The sequence below is a fragment of the Maniola jurtina genome, chromosome 13 (genome assembly GCF_905333055.1).
Source record: "Maniola jurtina chromosome 13, ilManJurt1.1, whole genome shotgun sequence".
Lineage (NCBI taxonomy): Eukaryota > Metazoa > Arthropoda > Insecta > Lepidoptera > Nymphalidae > Maniola > Maniola jurtina.
In genome coordinates this window covers 3,046,257-3,064,800 of record NC_060041.1, presented here as the reverse complement: position 1 = coordinate 3,064,800, position 18,544 = coordinate 3,046,257, and the positions used below count along the sequence as shown (strand labels likewise).

Genomic DNA, 18,544 nt, shown 5'->3' with positions numbered 1-18,544 from the left:
ATTCATCCGGGCAATTGGAAGTAACCGAAAAAATCAGTTACCAATTTTGAAAAAATAACAACATGCAACAAACAAGACGTCATCCACTCACATACCCACGGTTTTTCCAGAAAAAGTATATAAATTTAAGTCTTGATTTATACTTAGATAGAGTTTTATATCCTTCTAATTATAAGAAGTTAAATAAAAACGTAAAATAATAGAGGATGATGGAATAAAAATAAACTTAATTAAAGAATATTTTAATAAACGAGATAAACATGCTATCATAACATTAAACATTAATGAGCAATCTACTTTGGTTGAAAATACAATTTGAGTATTAAATACTGAAAAGTGTGAATGCGATAGTGGTAGAGATGCTAAAACCCGAACAAGTTAAAAATGATAGTCTAACTAAGTTTATTAAGATAATGATTTCAAACTTGGACGGATAAATTGTAAGCTATATTATTACTTAAGAGGAGTTTATTCGTAGCATGCTCCAAGCAAACGTATCTTTGGTTCTCATTTGAATACTAACCAATCAAACCGAAGGAAATTTTGTAGACTAGTTCTAGGAATTAATGTCTGTGTCTGTGGTTTTCCACATTTCTGTAAAAATGCTAAACATACACAAGCTCAATAATTTTAACTTACTAAACCCTAGACAATTCAAAGTTGCTCAGCGAGCTATGGAGAGGGCTATGTTAGGAGTTTCCTTGAGGGATAAGATCCGAAATGAGGAGACCCGCAGGAGAACCAAGGTCACTGACATAGCCCAAACTATTAGCAAGCTGAAGTGGCAGTGGGCAGGCCATGCTTGTCGTAGAGGCGATGGCCGTTGGAGCCGGAAAGTCCTTGAGTGGAGACCGCGTTTAAGCAAACGTAGTGTGGGACGCCCTCCAGCACGATGAACCGATGATATTAAGCGGCTGGCGGGAAGTGGCTGGATGAGGAAGGCTGAGGACCGGGTGTGGTGGCGCTCTTTAGGGAAGGCCTATGTCCAGCAGTGGACGTCCACAGGCTGATGATGATGATGATGATGATGAAACCCTAGACATATCCATAAACTAAAACGTGCCTACAAAATTTTATTGAGGTTGATTAACTAATCAGTACTCAAATGAGAATCAAGCTAAAAAATCAAGCAAATGCTACGTTTGTGATGACCCTTGGGAAGCACGCTATGGTAACGTCTCTTAATCTATAACTAATTGACGGAAGGAGCCATCAATCCCGAAAAGTTCATCATAGTTGGTAGGTTTCCCAGGCCTGAGAGATTCGTCTGCCTTGTATTGTTCTTGTTCGGTGAACCAAGGTGTGTATTCTTCGAGTTTCTTTACCCAGGCATCTGTAAGAGAAGAAGAGAATTTCAAAATATTGTAACAGATTTTTGTAAGTCGTGTGCAATTAATTCTTGAATATTATCAAATATTTTGAGTTAGTAAAAGCTAAACAATATCAAATTATAGAAATCAAAGATAATGAGAACTACAACTATCTTTTCAGAGTTTCTTTGAATCACAGGGGATTTAATTTACGTGTTGGTCTTTGTCAATGTCAAACTTTTGATTAAATTTCGCAGACAAGATCTTGAAAGGCCTAAGGCCTAAATTCCAAATCGTGGCGATCCAGATTTCTGATTTCGAGAGTCCCTGGTTTTTGCGAGGTGTTGCTGTTTTGAATTTCAGCCTCTAGGTTCTAGGTAAAAAATTTCAGTAGTTAAACTGAAGAACTTACTGTGAATGTCATTCATGGGACCAGCCTTTCCACCGTATTCATTCGGCATCATTTCTTGTGGAACATGCTTGTAAAGTTCGCTGACGTCACTGTGGATGAATATCTGCAAAGTAAAAAACATCCATTAGATACATACTATGAGCACAATATTATGAGTAGAGATACTGTGGTATGAGTCAACTTTTTCAGAAAGATTATTACAAAAATAAAGAACTATTGTTATCTAAATACATAAAACAGTAAATCTATGATATAAAAGGATAAGGTGACTGACTGACTGATCTATCAACGCACAGCCCAAACTACTGGACGGATAGATTTTTTGAAAATTTAGACCCTAAGGGGGTAAAATAGGTGATTAAAATTTGTGTAATCCACGCAGATGAAGTTGCTGGCTTAAACTAGCTATAGGTACTATAAATATGTTAATTGGAGGTTAAAATGTGTTATGCAAGATCACAGGTTATGTAGATAATGTTATTGTCTTTGCTATTGTTTTATGCTCTTATATTATTTTTGCGTTGAGGATCTTGCGTCAGTTGTAAATATTTTTTGTTAGTTTTAGTTTATGCTATTGCTTCTTTAAAATTAAATGATATAAGGTACATTGTGGAAGAGCTAAAGCGACGTGTTTTTTCTAAAAGTTACCAAGTATAATTGTAGTTCCATGAATTTTATACTATGGAATGATTATGGAAGAATAAATTCAACAAAACAAAAACAAATCGCGTCTCTTATTATTTTACTTGACATGTACTGGAGTGGTTTAGTTTACTTTGTTAGAGTATTTTGGAACAGATTGGTACATCCTTTAGACTCTGCCCAAACTCCAAACACTGTTGCAATATATGCCTTGAGCTTAAGTCTTTTTTTTCTACCATGGATGTTGCCATAATTAGTATCTGATATGAGCTTTTATAGGATAAAGATTATAATTACTCTATCTCTGATCTTCTCCTTTAGGAACGGCTTGACGAAATTGACGATCTTGTCCACCAATGGGGAAATATTTATTACGTGGACTTGCTTCAGTTTTACTGGGTATGCCTCCTGTAAAGAAAAAATAGTGTCGTTAGTAGAACTCTATATTTTTGTGACGAAATTAGGTACCTGTTTCGCAGACCTAGTTAGATTCAAGTTAGATTTAGTGAATATAGATAAAAAAAGAGACTAAGTAGGTTCTTAAATAGTTTCAAAGGCTAAACTTGTTTAAGGCTAGTTTAGTTTAGAAAGCATTAAAACAGTCTAAAAGAGAAATGCACTAATCTAGAAATGATAGTATTGCTGAACTACCACCTTTCACCTAAGATTGTTTAAATTGCTTTAGCATCATGACCGCCTTTGCCACAGTACTGTTTCTTTTATATCTTGTATTGTGTTCCTGTTTATATGCATGCAATAAAAATATCATAACATAATTTTAATTGATATTTTATAAAACCCCCGACACAAAACCTCTAATAACTTTCAAACGGCTGAACCAATTTTCTTGGATTAGGTATAGCTATAGAACACTCTCGATCAAGCCAAACTAAATTAAAATCGGTTCGTTGGTTTAGGAGCTACGATGCCACAGACAGATATACAAACACACAGATACACAGGTACACACGTCAAACTTATAACACCCCTCTTTTTGGATCGGGGGTTAAAAACAAATAACATGGCAATTTCTTAATAAGTTAATTCTAATCAGTTTCTACAGCATTGAACGTGACTTAGTGAATTTGCCAGTAAGGTTGTAATTAGATGCAGGATTTTTATCGCAATAACGCACTTTTCATATCGACCCATCGCCGGCAGAATGTAAGAGTTTATTAGGCCTTAGTCCATCACATTGGCCGAGTGGTAGACTTCACACACCATTGAGAACGTTATAAAAAATTCTGAAGTCTGCAAGTTTCTTCACGATGATTTCGTGAGCGCGTCGTACTCAACTTTCGTTGAGTATGCTTGAGAAGATTAATGTGCTGTGTGCGTATTGCTTGCTTTTCCTGCATGTTTAGTAGTTGGAGGATGGGAGGTGCATATTGCATGCCGTTAGCTATACTATATAGATTAACTATTTTGGTGGATTAAAGCGAATGAGGCTTGTTATTCCTCGTGAATCATGGACTCCGCAATGCCAGCTTCTGTCCAAAATTTATAGAACGTCTTTGTACATGCCACGATTAATTTGATTGTTTTATTTATCCCTATTTTGAGGCAATCGAACGGGTCTCTACATTATGATATTATGCCATTAAACTATGAAAGCTTACAGAACGTGTTATTTACCTGAACACAAACTAAGAATTTCTTCACCAACGTTGGAGTGAACTTGGCGAAGTGGTTGGGGGTCGCTACAGAAGCATCCAGAATGTAAATATCTCCGGCTACTCCTTCCTTCTCTTCCACGAGTCTGACATCACCCAGCATAAGGGCCAGCTTGAATGCATTTGCTACATTGGGTGTTTGAACATCTTTTTCGACACCTGAAACCAGAGGAGAATCTCTAAGTCTTTCTCTCTCTCTCTCTCTCTCTCTCTCTCTCTAAGTCTAAGTAGACTCTAGTTGCTTAATATTTTGCATACGTAGGTATACTCTGTAATATCTGAAGGATTTTCAAAAAATTCAATCGTGCCAAAATTAGGTATGGTCACTAAATTTTGAGTACTTAAGGAAACGTAGTTCTTAATATTAACTAGTTGCTCTCCTTTATTTATCTCTAGAGGAATAATAAAAAAATATGCAATATTTATTAAATTCCTATTCCGTTCCGTTAAATCTTAGGTATCTATTGCAACTTATAAGCAATTACCTACATCACTTCGCGTCAAGTCCATTTTGTCGCATTACAGTACACTAGTTACAGAAACTTCAAATACTAAATCAAGGATTTCTACTGATAATTGAGCTTAGGAATTAAGAAATACACACCTCTCATAAGTACAACTCGGCGACCATCAGGAGTAAGTCCTGGCAGTGGCGGCATTTGACTGAAATATAACAAAAAACCTTCAATAATGATTATTGTACATAAAGTGTGCTGTGTTGCCACAAAAGATTCACCAATCAAAAGAAGATTATCCTAATTATTGTACTAGATGTCTGTATTAAAATGAATCGTAAGTACTATTAAAAATACTTATAAACAGAAGCGTACCTATATTTCTTTGGTTTTATGGATCAATGGAAATGACGTAGTTCAGCTATACCCAATAATAGAGCCTAAAAGAATTATCCTTTTCCTTAGGAAACACTGTAAAAAGACTAGCATTTTTTGGACTTACGAGCTTATGAATGGATCGTGGATGAAAAGCCAAGAACTCTTAAAACAATAGACTATAAGGTGTAGATGAAAGAAGCAACTTACATAATTTTAGTGATTTCCTGTAGCTCGGGGCGGGTGATGTCTCGTTCAGTGAAGAACTCGGGCACGGCGGAGCGCATGGTGAAGTACATGTCCAGCTTACGCTTGCACTTCTCCAGGGAGAATTTGCAACCACGGAGGAAGGTCATGATACGTTGGTCATCTGAAATGAAACAGTCCACAAATTCAATAAGTAATTGCAATATTTTTTATTATATAAGACATGAATGCAAATAAAGAAAGAATAAAGATAATAATATTTTATGAAAGTAGGAAGCATGAAAGATATTATCAATAAAATCATAATGAAAATTAAATAAAAGGAAAGTATAAGAATTTTACTCAAAGAAAAAACTAAACTTTTTGATTTGTTTCATTTTATTCTATTGTTTTCTAATGGTGTATCTATTTAATAGAATATTTAGCATGTACCTAACACTAATTCCTAATATTATGGTATTTGAAGTACGTCGGCCATGTTTTTATTTGAAAACAGTTAAAAATTACAAAACCTGTCTTAGGAATGTAAAGGGAACGTACTATGTACCTAAATTGCATGGCTCTAAAGTTATAATCTAATGATTTATCATCTTTTAAGAAAGATGTCGAGTCGTTGGCAAAAAACGAAAAATGTAGGGTAGATACCTACTTAATTTAGGAACCATCAGGAAAATTGATAAAGAGTCAGATTTTGCACAAAAGTCTGTAAAATAATCCTTCTACTAAATTATAATCTTTACCGAATTCATCAGGTAGATGTGGTTCCTTCTTCAGCCATTCCTTGATGTGCGCGAGGTCCTGTTCGCGAGTGTCGGGGTTCTCGTTCAGTTCCTCGCGGATCTTCTGCCACATCTCTCCAGCTGGCTGTTCTAGCGTCATCTTGGCTTCTGGTTCTGGAATGAGAGAAAGCGATTAATTATTTAGTGTTTTTCATATATTTCTGAATTACCAGCGGGTGATATTGTCTTGAGCATCATGCCCATGATCGATCACTTAAATTTTTTGTAGTATTAGATTTTTGAAATATATTCTATTTCTAGAGCAACCGCCGAGTTTCTTGATGGTTCTTTTCGGTACGAAGAGCATTCCGAGCCCGTGATTTATTTGAATTAAGAATCTTTCAATTTCTTTTCTATTTGCCGGCGGTTTCTTAAAACACTTCGGTATCATTTTCAAATTGGGTTTCATTAGTTACGATTCTGTTCAATTTATTAATGATCATTACCTATCTAGTTTAAACCAAATAGTATAATTGCAGTTGGATTGAAGAAATTTTTTCAGACACTTTTTTTCGTTTCGTTAATGCACAGATAGATATCCATTCCTATTTTCGGCAGTTACTTTATTCTTGGGAAGGGATACTGCTAACCAGAGATAGCCGTATGTAACGCGATATGTTTTTCAAAGAGAATAAGTTGATCTAGGTCGAGTAGGTATTCACTTTCGTAATCAAACTATTTTTGTCTTACAACATTATGGAGCGAATACGGGATGTCACGAACATAATACATTAGCCTTGTCCTGTATCCTGGATCGTTACAAGGGTGTGACGAAATGGACTAACGTAATCTAAAGTACCTAGGTAGGTAGGTACTATAACCGGATATTGACTTCCTGCTAAGATGCAAGCGTGTTCACCTGGATGGACGGGACACGGACATGGGTAGATTTTTTTTTGTGTATCATGTTCTGATTCTAGGTCAGCGGGAAGTACCCTACCCTGATCGACCCAACGGACAGACAGACAACAAAGAGATCCTATAAGGTTCCATTTTTCTTTTTGAGGCATGCGACCCTAAAACTTCACCACGATTGAAGCCTCACAAAGAAAAAACCTTAGGTTACCCTAATAAGTTTCCAAAGTAACCCAGCTAGCATCAGTCCTATTGGTATTCCAATCTCCAAACCAAAAAAACCGGCCAAGTGCGAGTCAGACTCGCGCATTGAGGGTTTCGTACTCGGGTATTTTCCCAACATTTTGCACAATAAATCAAAAACTATAATTCATAAAAATAAATAAAAATCTGTTTTAGAATGTATACGTAAAGCCCTTTCATATGATACCCCACTTGGTATAGTTATCTTACTTTGAAAATTGAAACACATTTTTTTTTAAATGATGTAACCACAAATTCGCAGTTTTCAGATTTATTTCTGTACTTGTGCTATAAGACCTACCTACCTGCCAAATTTCATGAATCTAGGTCAACGGGAAGTACCCTATAGATTTCCTCCCTATAGGGTTCCTTACGGAACCCTAAAAACCAAAAAAAATACATGTCCTTAAAAATACATTATTTAGTTGGAAGCCCTACAGAAACTCGAAACGACTCATGTATACCTACTTTCTTTAAAAAAAGACGAAATTCGCGGTTTATGCTGCGGAACGTTCGTGCAAAAACTGCTTTTCAGGTTAGCTTTCACCGTTTGGTGTTAGGAAATTCCTAACTGCGGTCACGAGAAGCGCTCTGATAACCGACTCATTTACCTACTTCGTCGTTTAGGTGAAGGTAACTATTACTACCGACTGCATCTTTACCTTTTTTGGGCCAATTTTCCAATCGCCAAATAACTTTTATCTAAGAAATAAAGACGTATTGACAGATTTCCTATACAAAAACTGTCAAACCCTCAAATTTATTCCTCGGATAAAAGTTATGTGACGATTGAAAAATCGGCCCTTATTGAGATATAATGTGCTTAGTGTGCTTATTGGAAAAGTAGGGACGCTATCAGTTCACTTTATCGATAAATATTATATATAGATAGATTAATAACTATAGATAGATTAACTATATATTAAACTAGCTGATGCCCGCAGCTTCGCCCGCGTGGATTGGTCAGATCCCCTGTAGCATCAGGATTGAGGAGTTGGACTCCAAATTTTTTATGAAACAATGTCGCAAAGTTCCTCTATCGATTAAAAAAGAAATGACGCAAATCGGTTCAGAAATCTCGGAGATTTCGGTGTACATAGGTAGAAAAACACAACTCCCTTTTTGAAAGTCGGTTAAAAAATTAGCCTATTTTACTCCCTGGTCAATTCTCTACTTGTCTGTGAAAATCCCGTCAAAATCGGTTCAGCCGTTCCAAAGATTAGCCTTTTCAAACAGACAGACAGACAGACAGACAGACAGACAAAAATTTTAAAAACGCGTGATTCAGTGTTGGTATCGTTCAAATAACCATATGAGCTTAATATGAGGTAGTTATTTCGAAATTACAGACAGACACTCCAATTTTATTTATTAGTATAGATAATTATATATGTAATATATAGTTAATCTATTGGAATTTAATGTCAGCGCAATCATCATCATTGTCAATCGACGACATAGGTCTCTTGTAGGGGTTTCCACACACCACGGTCTTGGCTGCCTGAATCCAGCGGCTCTCTGCCGCTCGTTTGATCTGTCCACCTAGTGGGTCTACCAACACGGTGCGGGGTCGCCTTTCCAGCACCTTAGGACCTCAATGTCTATCGCCACCCAGCTATTGGATATCGGGTAGCAAACTACACAAGCATATTTTGTGCCCAGATAAAAATATAATCAGACAACTATGATGCCTCTCCGTTTGCCCGTCTCTTCCGAATATCTTTCTTCTCTCTTGTTTTGGATGTTTATTTTATAGATTTCTGTATATCTTTTGGCTCTTACATGTGAATTTACCTCATTCATAAATGTTAGAGTGGCTATCACTACTCATATCATAAATGCGAAATGTGTTTGTTTGTTAGTTTATTATTCAATCACGCTGCAAAGGGCAATACTCAATGGATCGACGTGATTTTTTGAAAGGCTATAGTGACTGACATGGAGAGTAACTTAAGCTGGAAAGGAGTTGCCACCTAAATCGACACGGATGAAGACGCGGGCATTATATAGTATAAGATAATGTAAGATAACTTGGAAGGCCTACCTCTCTACAAACCTAACGCCTGCCTCTATACAAAAATTGGAAGCCATTATGCTGAATTCCGCAATATCAAGAACAGGAGTACTTGATACAATATTAAGCAGTTCATTTCCAGCCTGGCTGTCCAGCGTGGAACTGCAGCCAGTATTCTTGGCACCATTCTACGCGGGCATAATTTGTATAGTAATTAGATAAGGCTAGCCTTAAGTTTTATTGTAATATTTTTAAATAATGAAAAAAGCCAAAAAAGAAATTGTCCATTACAGTAAACAAATAATTGCTAGCGTCATCTAGTAAACTTCTGCATACCAAGACGCAGCCTCCGGAGGCTTGAGACTAACCAGAATGGAAATTTTCACTGATCAGTGTAGATGGCGTTAACAGTAACTATATCATACAATAGTAAAAAGTCAGCCCGTGTTTCTCTTTGAAAATACTACTCTGAGTGCTAATTACTCTACGCATGAAGCCTAGATTATAGATATAGATCGTGATTTCGTAAAGTCCCTAGTATAATCTAAGAATGTGTCAATTTTTTTTTTATAGATGAAACTGCCAATATGATGAACTGTGTGCCGAGTGGGAGATCCACAAAATTATTCGAATGACTTCACTACTGCGTTAACCGAGCTAACCTCAAACGCATCGAGAATCGCGAGTCAGCGAGTGTGAGATACCACCGAAGCTAACCAGCCCACACGCGTGTACTCACCGTGAATGGCGTTTATTATTTTTGAAATGTTGGCGTCGTGATATAAACCAACCAAATTTAGAATGAAATTTCTATGAAGTGATTGTATGGAAGCAGCTGTCTATCAAAATTTAACTGGTTATATCAGCTACTGTCTATGTTTATGTTTTGAAATCATCGTCTTTGTAGGTAGGTATAGTATGTACGTCATCATTATGTATTAAAAATGAGTCAAGGGTGAGTCGGACTCGCACTCTAAGGGTTTCGTAGCATCGTACAAGATATTTTAATAATTTTACGTGGAAGACTATAAGTTAATAACAACAGCGCCATCTACATGTGATTTAGAAAACTGATTATGTTTATGAACACATATTCTTTTAGAGCCTAGAAAAGTAAATTAAAAGTAGTTTTGACTAAAATACCGCCCTGCCATAATTTTTAAATCGTAGTCCTTTAAATTAAACTTGAAAAATGCAAATAAATGTCTTTAAAATTATCTCCTCACTCAACTTTCACTGTAAAAATCTATGCGACAACTTAACTATCGCGTTAGCGTCGTGTTTACTCGATTTACTTCGCGAATTCTCAAAATTTGATACTCGCACTCGCATAGTTCTTGAATCAACCAATCACGTGCGCTCACGTTGTCACTTTCGCATGCGAGTCGGTAAACAATAGTCGGTCCCGAGGACGTAAAAATCTCGCACTCACAAATTATGTTTCCACTTCTTGTCACTAGATGGCGCTATTTCAATTCCATACAAAACGCAGTTAACTTTTACGCGATCGAATAGGTTAAAAAACTCCGACTAGGCACACTGGCGTTCTTTTCTTGCAACCTACTATATTTACTAATTACTAATTTAATCACAGATTTACTAGGATGATTTTCAAATACCATATAGTAAGAAGAGTGCAAAAACACAGTTCAATCTGAGTTCATAGTATTGACAGTAGCATAAATCCAGAAACCTTTGGCTTTGCCCAAAAAATATGTCTATTTTGAAATGCAACAGAGTTTATGAAAGTTTAAAGCGTTTATTTTATGAAAATATTTCCGGATATAAATAAAAGATTATGTACATTATACTGTATATATAACAATATGAATTATAATTCATGCATGCAGAAGCGATGCTTATAAAGCAAAGTTATAAAGAGAGAGTTTGCAAGAAAGTGGTTTCGAGAGAAAATTACGTACTGCGAGAAAACTGATCCATATCTTATTCTTTTGAATATCTACAATATGTATTTGAAATTATTTTCAGGAATAAAAAGAACCTAACGAGGTTTGATGAGCACTCTATTGATGGTGATTTTTTTATTATTCAGAAAAATTAGCCCTTGAAGAACCTGACTAATATTATATACTAGCTGACGCCCGCGACTTCGTCCGCGTGAATTTAGGTTTTTCAAAGTCCCGTGGGAAATCTTTGATTTTCCGGGATAAAAAGTACCTAGCCTATGTGCTAATCCAGGATATTATCTATCTCCATTCAGCCAAATCCGTCCAGTGGTTTTTGCGTGAAGGAGTAACATACACACAAACTTTCGCCTTTATAATATTATGTAGTGTGACGTAAGATGGGAACATGTATTTGTTTGTTGGTTTGTCCTTCAATCACGTCGTAACGGATCAACGAATGATTCGATTACGTTATTTTTGTGATTTTTGCATGGATATAATACAATATAAGACTTGGAAATTAATCTATGCTACTTTTTACCCCGAGAATCTTTAAGATCCCATGGGATTTTTTGAAACCCTAAATTTAAGGAAGTTGGATGAGATTGGATGGAATTGGGTGAAGGTAAAATAAATTAAGATGAATCAAAAGTTTAAATTCGTACAACAAATTATTCCAAAAAGAATCAAAAGCATAAAAGCAATCCAGATAAAATTAGCACAAAAACTATAGGTAATAATCAATATAAACGTTTCGAGTCGTTGGCAGGCTTTTTCAGACATCACGTTTTCAATTGCACTAGGTAAAGGTACCTAATAATCTTTCATGCCAAGTGTTCTGTACCGTTATGCACGGTGCGCACATTTCTTAAAAACTTCGTGGGATTTCTTCATTTATTTATATTGAGATAGAGATTATAATCGGTTGCACATATTTGGCACATTTCATGAGGTCTGATTATTTCTAATGATAGGGGAGCATGGAAATACAGTTTGTGTTTGAAATGTAAAAATAACGGCTTCCTAATAGCTGTAATTGCGCAAACATTCACTTTGTGCCGAAGATCGGGGAAAGAGAAACGGTCTTACATTTCACAATCCAAATGTTTATTTCTTTTGTCAATTTATTTTATAATTGTAAGATAATAAAAATGTTATTACTGCTAATTGAAGTCTAAGATTATGATTCCTTTACTCGAAACTAATCCAAGCTTGTACTGTTCATTATTTCTAAGTCAATGTCAAGATGATACAATTTTCCCCAAAAGGGCTCTGGGAGCTTCTTTGAATAATATAATATGTGCAGTTATGATTACGCATGAAGCCCGTAAAAATAAAATATAATCACCGTTGAAAATTGCTTCATCTGTGTCAAAAGGGCTGTCTCATTTTTTGTGCAAAGGATCAGCCTGACTGTCCAGCCCAAAATTGTAACCATACTTGCTTCCTTTCGAGCTACATGCCCTCCCATTACCACTTTAGCTTCGCAATCGGCTCTTTTGATTCCATGTTTTTTTTTTTTAATTTATTGACTAGCGCTTGGCTGCATACAAACTCGCTGGCAAGTGATGTTGCAGCCAAAGATGGACCACGCATGCCTAGAAGATACCTATTCACTCTTGACTTAAGGTACCTTTATAAAAGGTGGAGGAGAAAATTGATGCCAGAAGGGCATTTCATGTATTACAAAGAAGCAAATCGCTTTGTACGTTTTCCGTAGAATTTTGACTACGTACAGGACTATTATGTTACTAGCTGATGCCCACGACTTCGTTCGCGTGGATGTAGGTTTTTTAAAATTCCCGTGGGACCTCTTTCATTTTCCGGGATAAAAAGTAGCCTATGTGCTAATCCAGGGTATATTTAGGTCTATCTCCATTCTAAATTTCAGCCCAATCCGTCCAGTAGTTTTTGCGTGAAGGAGTAGCAAACATACACACACACACACACATACAAACTTTCTCCTTTATAATATTAGTGTGATTCTGGTGAACGTGCACCTTGTGGATGCTTTGCGATGCGATGGTAGAAAAGTGTATGAGTAACCAGGTCTAAAAGTTCTTGGGCACACTCTTGGGTATAATAATATGCAGTATGCTCTCTTTCTGGTTAAGTGGTTAACCGCACTCCGTAGGCAAAAAGCATAGCATAGCGTATAATAACTAGAATCAGCGATCTCGTGCAATTTCTCTGAGCGCGGGTTAACGACCAGTGAGTCATCCGATCAATTCACCGAGTCAGCGCTGCGCGCTAATAAATATTAATATTGAACATTCTTTTTCATACTTTCTTGTCGTTACTGCTAATTGTTCTTATATAGCATTTTGTGTTAATTTACAGCTAAAGAGTACACGGTATTTAATTGTTTTGGATTAATTATTTTATTTATCACTAGTCACTATTCATATGATAAATGTGAAATTGTGCTTGTTTGTTGGTATAGGCATCAATTACACTGCAATGGATCGACTTGATTTTCTGCATGGATATCTTTACGTAATAAAACCCTGTAAAGTGTCATAGGCTACTGTCGGTCCCGAAAAATCAGTTTCCAGGAGATTTTGGATAACTTAAATTCACGGGGAGCGGGCATCAGCTAGTCTACTTATATAAGCATAATAGGAGAAACTGACGTTAATCAAATTTATGAACGTACACCTCAAAACCTGATTCCACGCAGGTAAAATTGCGAGACAAACCTAGTTTTGTTTATTTAATATTTGAATTCTGCAAATACAAATCAGGTAAGTAAAGTTCAGTATTATTTTCTCCAAATATTTCATGTTGGAATTCCACGACGCATCGATTTAAAACGGCAAACCATCAAGATGAGAAAGGCTGGGCATGTAATTAGGTCACGTGCTCAGGTAAGAGAGACATCCAATCCATCTGCTAGCATGCGTGAACTATTAGACGTAGCCATGCCATCAAACAGTCCGTCGTCGCCTTGCTCAACCACGAGAGATTAGAAAAAAACCGGCCAAGTGCGGGTCTGACTCGCACACCGAGGGTTCCATACTTGGATAATTTTTCCGTCATTTTTCACGATAAATCAAAAACTATTATGCATAAAAATAAATAAAAATCTGTTTTAGAATATACAGGTATAGCCCTTTCATATAGTATTCCACTTGGTATAGATATCTTACTTTGAAAATTGAAACACATTTGAAAAAAAATTTAATGATGTAACCACAAATTCACGGTTTTCGGATTTATTCCTTTACTTGTGCTATAAGACCTACCTACCTGCCAAATTACATGATTCTATGTCAACGGGAAGTACCCTATAGGTTTTCTTGACAGACTCGACGGACGAACAGACAGACAGACAGACAACAAAGTGATCCTATAAGGGTTCCGTTTTTCCTTTTGGGGTACGGAACCCTAAAAAACATAATGTATTTATTTCATGTAGGCTCTCCTGAGCTTACATCTGTGCCTCTACCACCGGTTCGAAATTCACCCAGATTTTACTGATACTGAGAATGAATAGCCGGCAAGAAATTCAGCAGTTGCAAAATACAACATTATGGAAAAGTTATCAGTCGAAAAGGCACTGGTCGTAAATAATAAAATCCTTGCTATGTAATTCAAGTTTCAAACGAAAATATTGAGAATTGGTTTTGAATTATTTTTCCTCGAGAAGAATTATATATTGGAGATTACCACAGGGACAGTGAAAATCACTTCATGTTTTAGTTCAAGTCCTCGTGATTTAAACAAATTATTATTATTTTATTTGTAATCTATATTGAATGCAAAAATGTCTGTCTGTGTGTTAACTTTAAAGACTTAGCCGTTCAACCGATCTTAATGGTCAAATATACACGAGATAGCTTACAACCCAGACTACTTTAAAAATGAACAGACAATTTTAAAAATAAATTCTTCGCAAATGAAGTTGTTGAATTGAATAATTGCATTATTCAAATGGTATTAATTATTATTGTAAAATCTGCAAAATCGATATTAGGTAGACTTGTATTAGAGTTAAATTATTAAATTACACAAAGTGCTACCTTTAATTAAATAATGTTATAAACAAAAGTTTAACAAAGTGTAAGAAGTCTTCGAAAGGTCTTTTGGAGCCCGTTATTAAAAGTTAGATTAAAAAAGTTAATCATGATTTAGCACAATTTATCACAATTTAAATCACAGCACTACACTTACTAAAAATTAAAAATAAATTAATCGATATTCACCTTGGTAATGAAAAATTAAGTCACACGCCAAGCTTTCAACGATGGAAACACTCTCACTTGAACGCAACGTGTTTGCAGTTTTAATAAATCCTTTTTTGGAAAAAATTGAACTTTTTAATTTATTGTCTATGCACTGATATTGTTTATGCGCGTGCGCCGCGCCGTCTCAAATGCGAAGGCACTGTATGTGTGCCGCTTTTTATGATTTCGTTACGCGGTTTGAATGCAATTATTTTGTAGGGGGAAATATGGTTTTGGAAAATTTGTGGGACAAAAAATTTGCTGAAAAAATTAATTTCAATAAACAGTAATTTATTTAATTCAAAAGTTATTTTTTCATATGCTACTTAGAACAGAATGCTTGCGTTTTTATAGAAGACCGCGATTTTTTTGCATTTAAATATTTTTTTGGTGTGAAAGGCTTTATGCGTACAAGGATTAAAGTAGTAGATATTTTATATTTGTCACTACACATTCTTCTCAGATGAAAATTATTAGCGACCTGTTTTGTCTTAATCTTTGATTTAAGTGCAAAATTCTAATCTAGTCAGCTTAGCTTATTCAATTTTTGTTTCTGTCCTTTCCTTAACTTTCACCTTTCTATATGATTTGACCTCAACTTATTCTTGGACCCTTTCCCTAATTGCATCTACCTTGCCCTTCATAAGATTCATAATGAACTCATGTATTGTATCTATAATTTATTCTCCTATATTTTCTATCGTTTTAATAGGTAATTGTGTCCATTTTCACCTACTTACCATGGTACCTGTTGGTAATAACTATTATAGTTGACATCAGTTATCTTGCGCATTGTTTGCAGCTATTTACCATCCTTTCTACTCGTATGTGATGTAACAGAGACGGACACATTATAATATTATGTTACTGTTACCTAAGAATATTTTTTCTTTTTTATTACATGCTTTAGTGGAAGCATGTGCAAGTGGAACGAGGTCAAAGGTCCTTACTGAAAGTAATGTTTTTCAAACCATATAGATTTCCAACTTTAGACCTGTATAGACAAAGTGAATTGCTAACGGTTCGAAAATTGTATATATTATTCTCATTATTGAAAGTGCATAAAAATGTACCTTTTGACACTGACAAACTTAAAAAGACGAGAAGGAACAAGGTTTTATATTCAATTCCAAGTAAAACAAAATTTGCGTCACAGCAATTTAATAGGAAATCGAGTCATCTTTACAACATAGTTAATAATAAATTAAATATTTATCCATTATCATTTCATAATTGCAAAAAAGTTCTTGTTGAGTGGTTGCATAAATTAAATTATCATGAAACTGAAGATCTGATGCAACAAGTGCATACTTAACAAAAAGTGCACGTACTTTCATGTCCAAAATTTAAATTCACATTTATTTATTTTTAAAGCACTGAGCTTTAAATCCCAAGCACTGTCACGTAAATACACACATCCATGCACACGGTCACACCCACACACACACACACACACACACACACACACACACACACACACACACACACACACACACACACACACACACACACACACACACACACACACACACACACACACAACCACACACACACACACACACACACACACACACACACACACACACAACCACACACACACACACACACACACACACACACATCTTGTATTTAGCAGTAGATTTACTATTTAATTTTATATAACTGTAACTCTAAAATTATCTAATATTGCTTATTTTTTTACTCTCATTTGTTTAATAATTAATTTGCTTATTACTTTTAGAAACTACTTATTTATTTCCATTGTAACAGAATATGCTATGGAAGAGCGGGGCCGCCCGCCACAAGTACTAGTTTAATACTAGTCACTTACTGGGACGGTCCCAATTTCTATGTTATATGTAAACTTGTTTTATACCGAAATAAATATTTTTGTATTTTTTTGTATGCTTTATTTCAGCTGAAATATAATATTGCTATCATAACTAAATGAATATCAGTGGGTACCTATTACTTAATTCTAAAAACCAGAATTATTTCTGGGGTCTCAATTTTCTGTGACGAACTCTATAAAATGTAGAGAGATTTTTTAATTCAGTTAGGTACGAGTAAAGAAAAGTAAGGCAAGCGAAAGCTAATATCAAATATCAACAGTTACTGCTGCTTATATTTTAATTTTAAGATCGTCATTCCCTGTTCACTTTCAATATTAACATGTTTTTATCACACAGTGACGATTTAAGAGTACACTTTTCCAAATTACAAAATCCTTATTTGATGGAACAAGCTATCATCATCATCTCCATCAACCCATTGCCAGCCCACTACTGAGTACCAGTCTCCTCTCAGAATGAGAAGGTTTTTACCATAGTACACTACGCTTGCCAAGTGCGGATTAGCAGGCTTCACACACCTTTGAGAATATTACGGAGAACTCTCAGGCACGATGTTTTACTTCACCAAGCAATAGACATTAAATTTAATTGCTTAAAATGCGCGTACCTCCGAAAAGAAGTAGGTTTTGAGAAATCATTCACATCGATTATAATAAGAATCTAAGTTAGCGCTAATTTTGGCGATGTTAAAATTAATTAAAATTCTGCAATTATAATTTAGATTGGCGATGATTAAAATTTTGGTTAATTATAAAATTTTATAAGCCTTGCGTGACGCGGTTGCGGGAAAAGTAAATTGTACTTTCTAGTGAATTGCGCTAATTATTATCTTCCGAGATAATGTTAGCGTTGCTCGTTTCCTTACTTTGAATTTAAGCTACACTTCCATCAACCTCGAATCTATATTTCTTTGCTCTAGCCTGTTTTCCATGAGTAATTAGAATACTATGGTAACCAAGAGCAAACAGATTCTACAGGCATCAAGGCAATGTGGAGTGTCTATCATGGTTCACCACTACGCATCACACTAATATTAAAAAGGCGAAAGTTTGAGTGTATCTATGTGTGTAATGTGTATGTGTGTGTATATGTTTGTTACTTCTTCACGCAAAACTACTGGACGGATTTGGCTGAAACCTGACCCTGATTAAACCTTGGATTGAACCATGAATTAGCACATATGCTAATTTTATCCCGGACAATTAATGAGTTCCCACGGGATTTTAGAAACCTAATCCACGCGAACAAAGCCGTGGGCATTAGCTACTTATATAGATATAGTTAAAGAACTGGAAATTGACATTTAAGTCATAGGCTATTTTATTCCCTGAAAATCGAAGAGTTCCCACGGGGTTTTCAAAAACCTAAAAAGCTTTTCAGTGCACCTTCTATCGGACCACAACTTCTATCGGTTCTTTGACATTGTTGGTGGCTTTGGGGTCTTCTCAGAACTTCTCATTTTTTTTTAAATTCCGTTACAAGTTAGCCCTTGAATGCGATCTCTCTTCTCGGTAAGTGATGATGATTTGGAAGGGATATGGCAGTTTCAATATGAAACCCATACCTTTAATCAGTTTCTACACGGCAACATAT

The 18,544-nt window shown here is 35.6% G+C and overlaps 1 protein-coding gene across 1 annotated transcript; it reads right to left on the bottom strand.

Annotated features, from left to right (window-relative positions):
- Positions 1 to 972: 972 nt before the first annotated feature.
- LOC123871087 (alpha-tocopherol transfer protein-like) lies at positions 973 to 15,255 on the bottom strand. The gene is made up of 8 exons (XM_045914661.1): positions 15,078 to 15,255; positions 5,815 to 5,967; positions 5,078 to 5,237; positions 4,642 to 4,700; positions 4,000 to 4,196; positions 2,662 to 2,772; positions 1,723 to 1,825; positions 973 to 1,333 (listed from the first exon to the last, which is right to left on the bottom strand). The coding sequence occupies exons 2-8, from the start codon at positions 5,951 to 5,953 to the stop codon at positions 1,182 to 1,184; spliced, it is 921 nt and encodes a 306-aa protein (XP_045770617.1). The 5' UTR covers positions 5,954 to 5,967; positions 15,078 to 15,255; the 3' UTR covers positions 973 to 1,181.
- Between the last annotated feature and the right edge of the window lie 3,289 nt (positions 15,256 to 18,544).

Excerpts from the sequence above, each read along its gene's own strand:
- LOC123871087 (XM_045914661.1), bottom strand. The coding sequence starts at position 5,953 with ATGACGCTAGAACAGCCAGCTGGAGAGATGTGGCAGAAGATCCGCGAG. Across the intron at positions 4,701-5,077 it reads CAGGAAATCACTAAAATTAT|TCAAATGCCGCCACTGCCAG; the intron begins GTAAGTTGCTTC and ends GTTATATTTCAG. Across the intron at positions 1,826-2,661 it reads AGGAGAAGATCAGAGATAGA|ATATTCATCCACAGTGACGT; the intron begins GTAATTATAATC and ends TTTACTTTGCAG.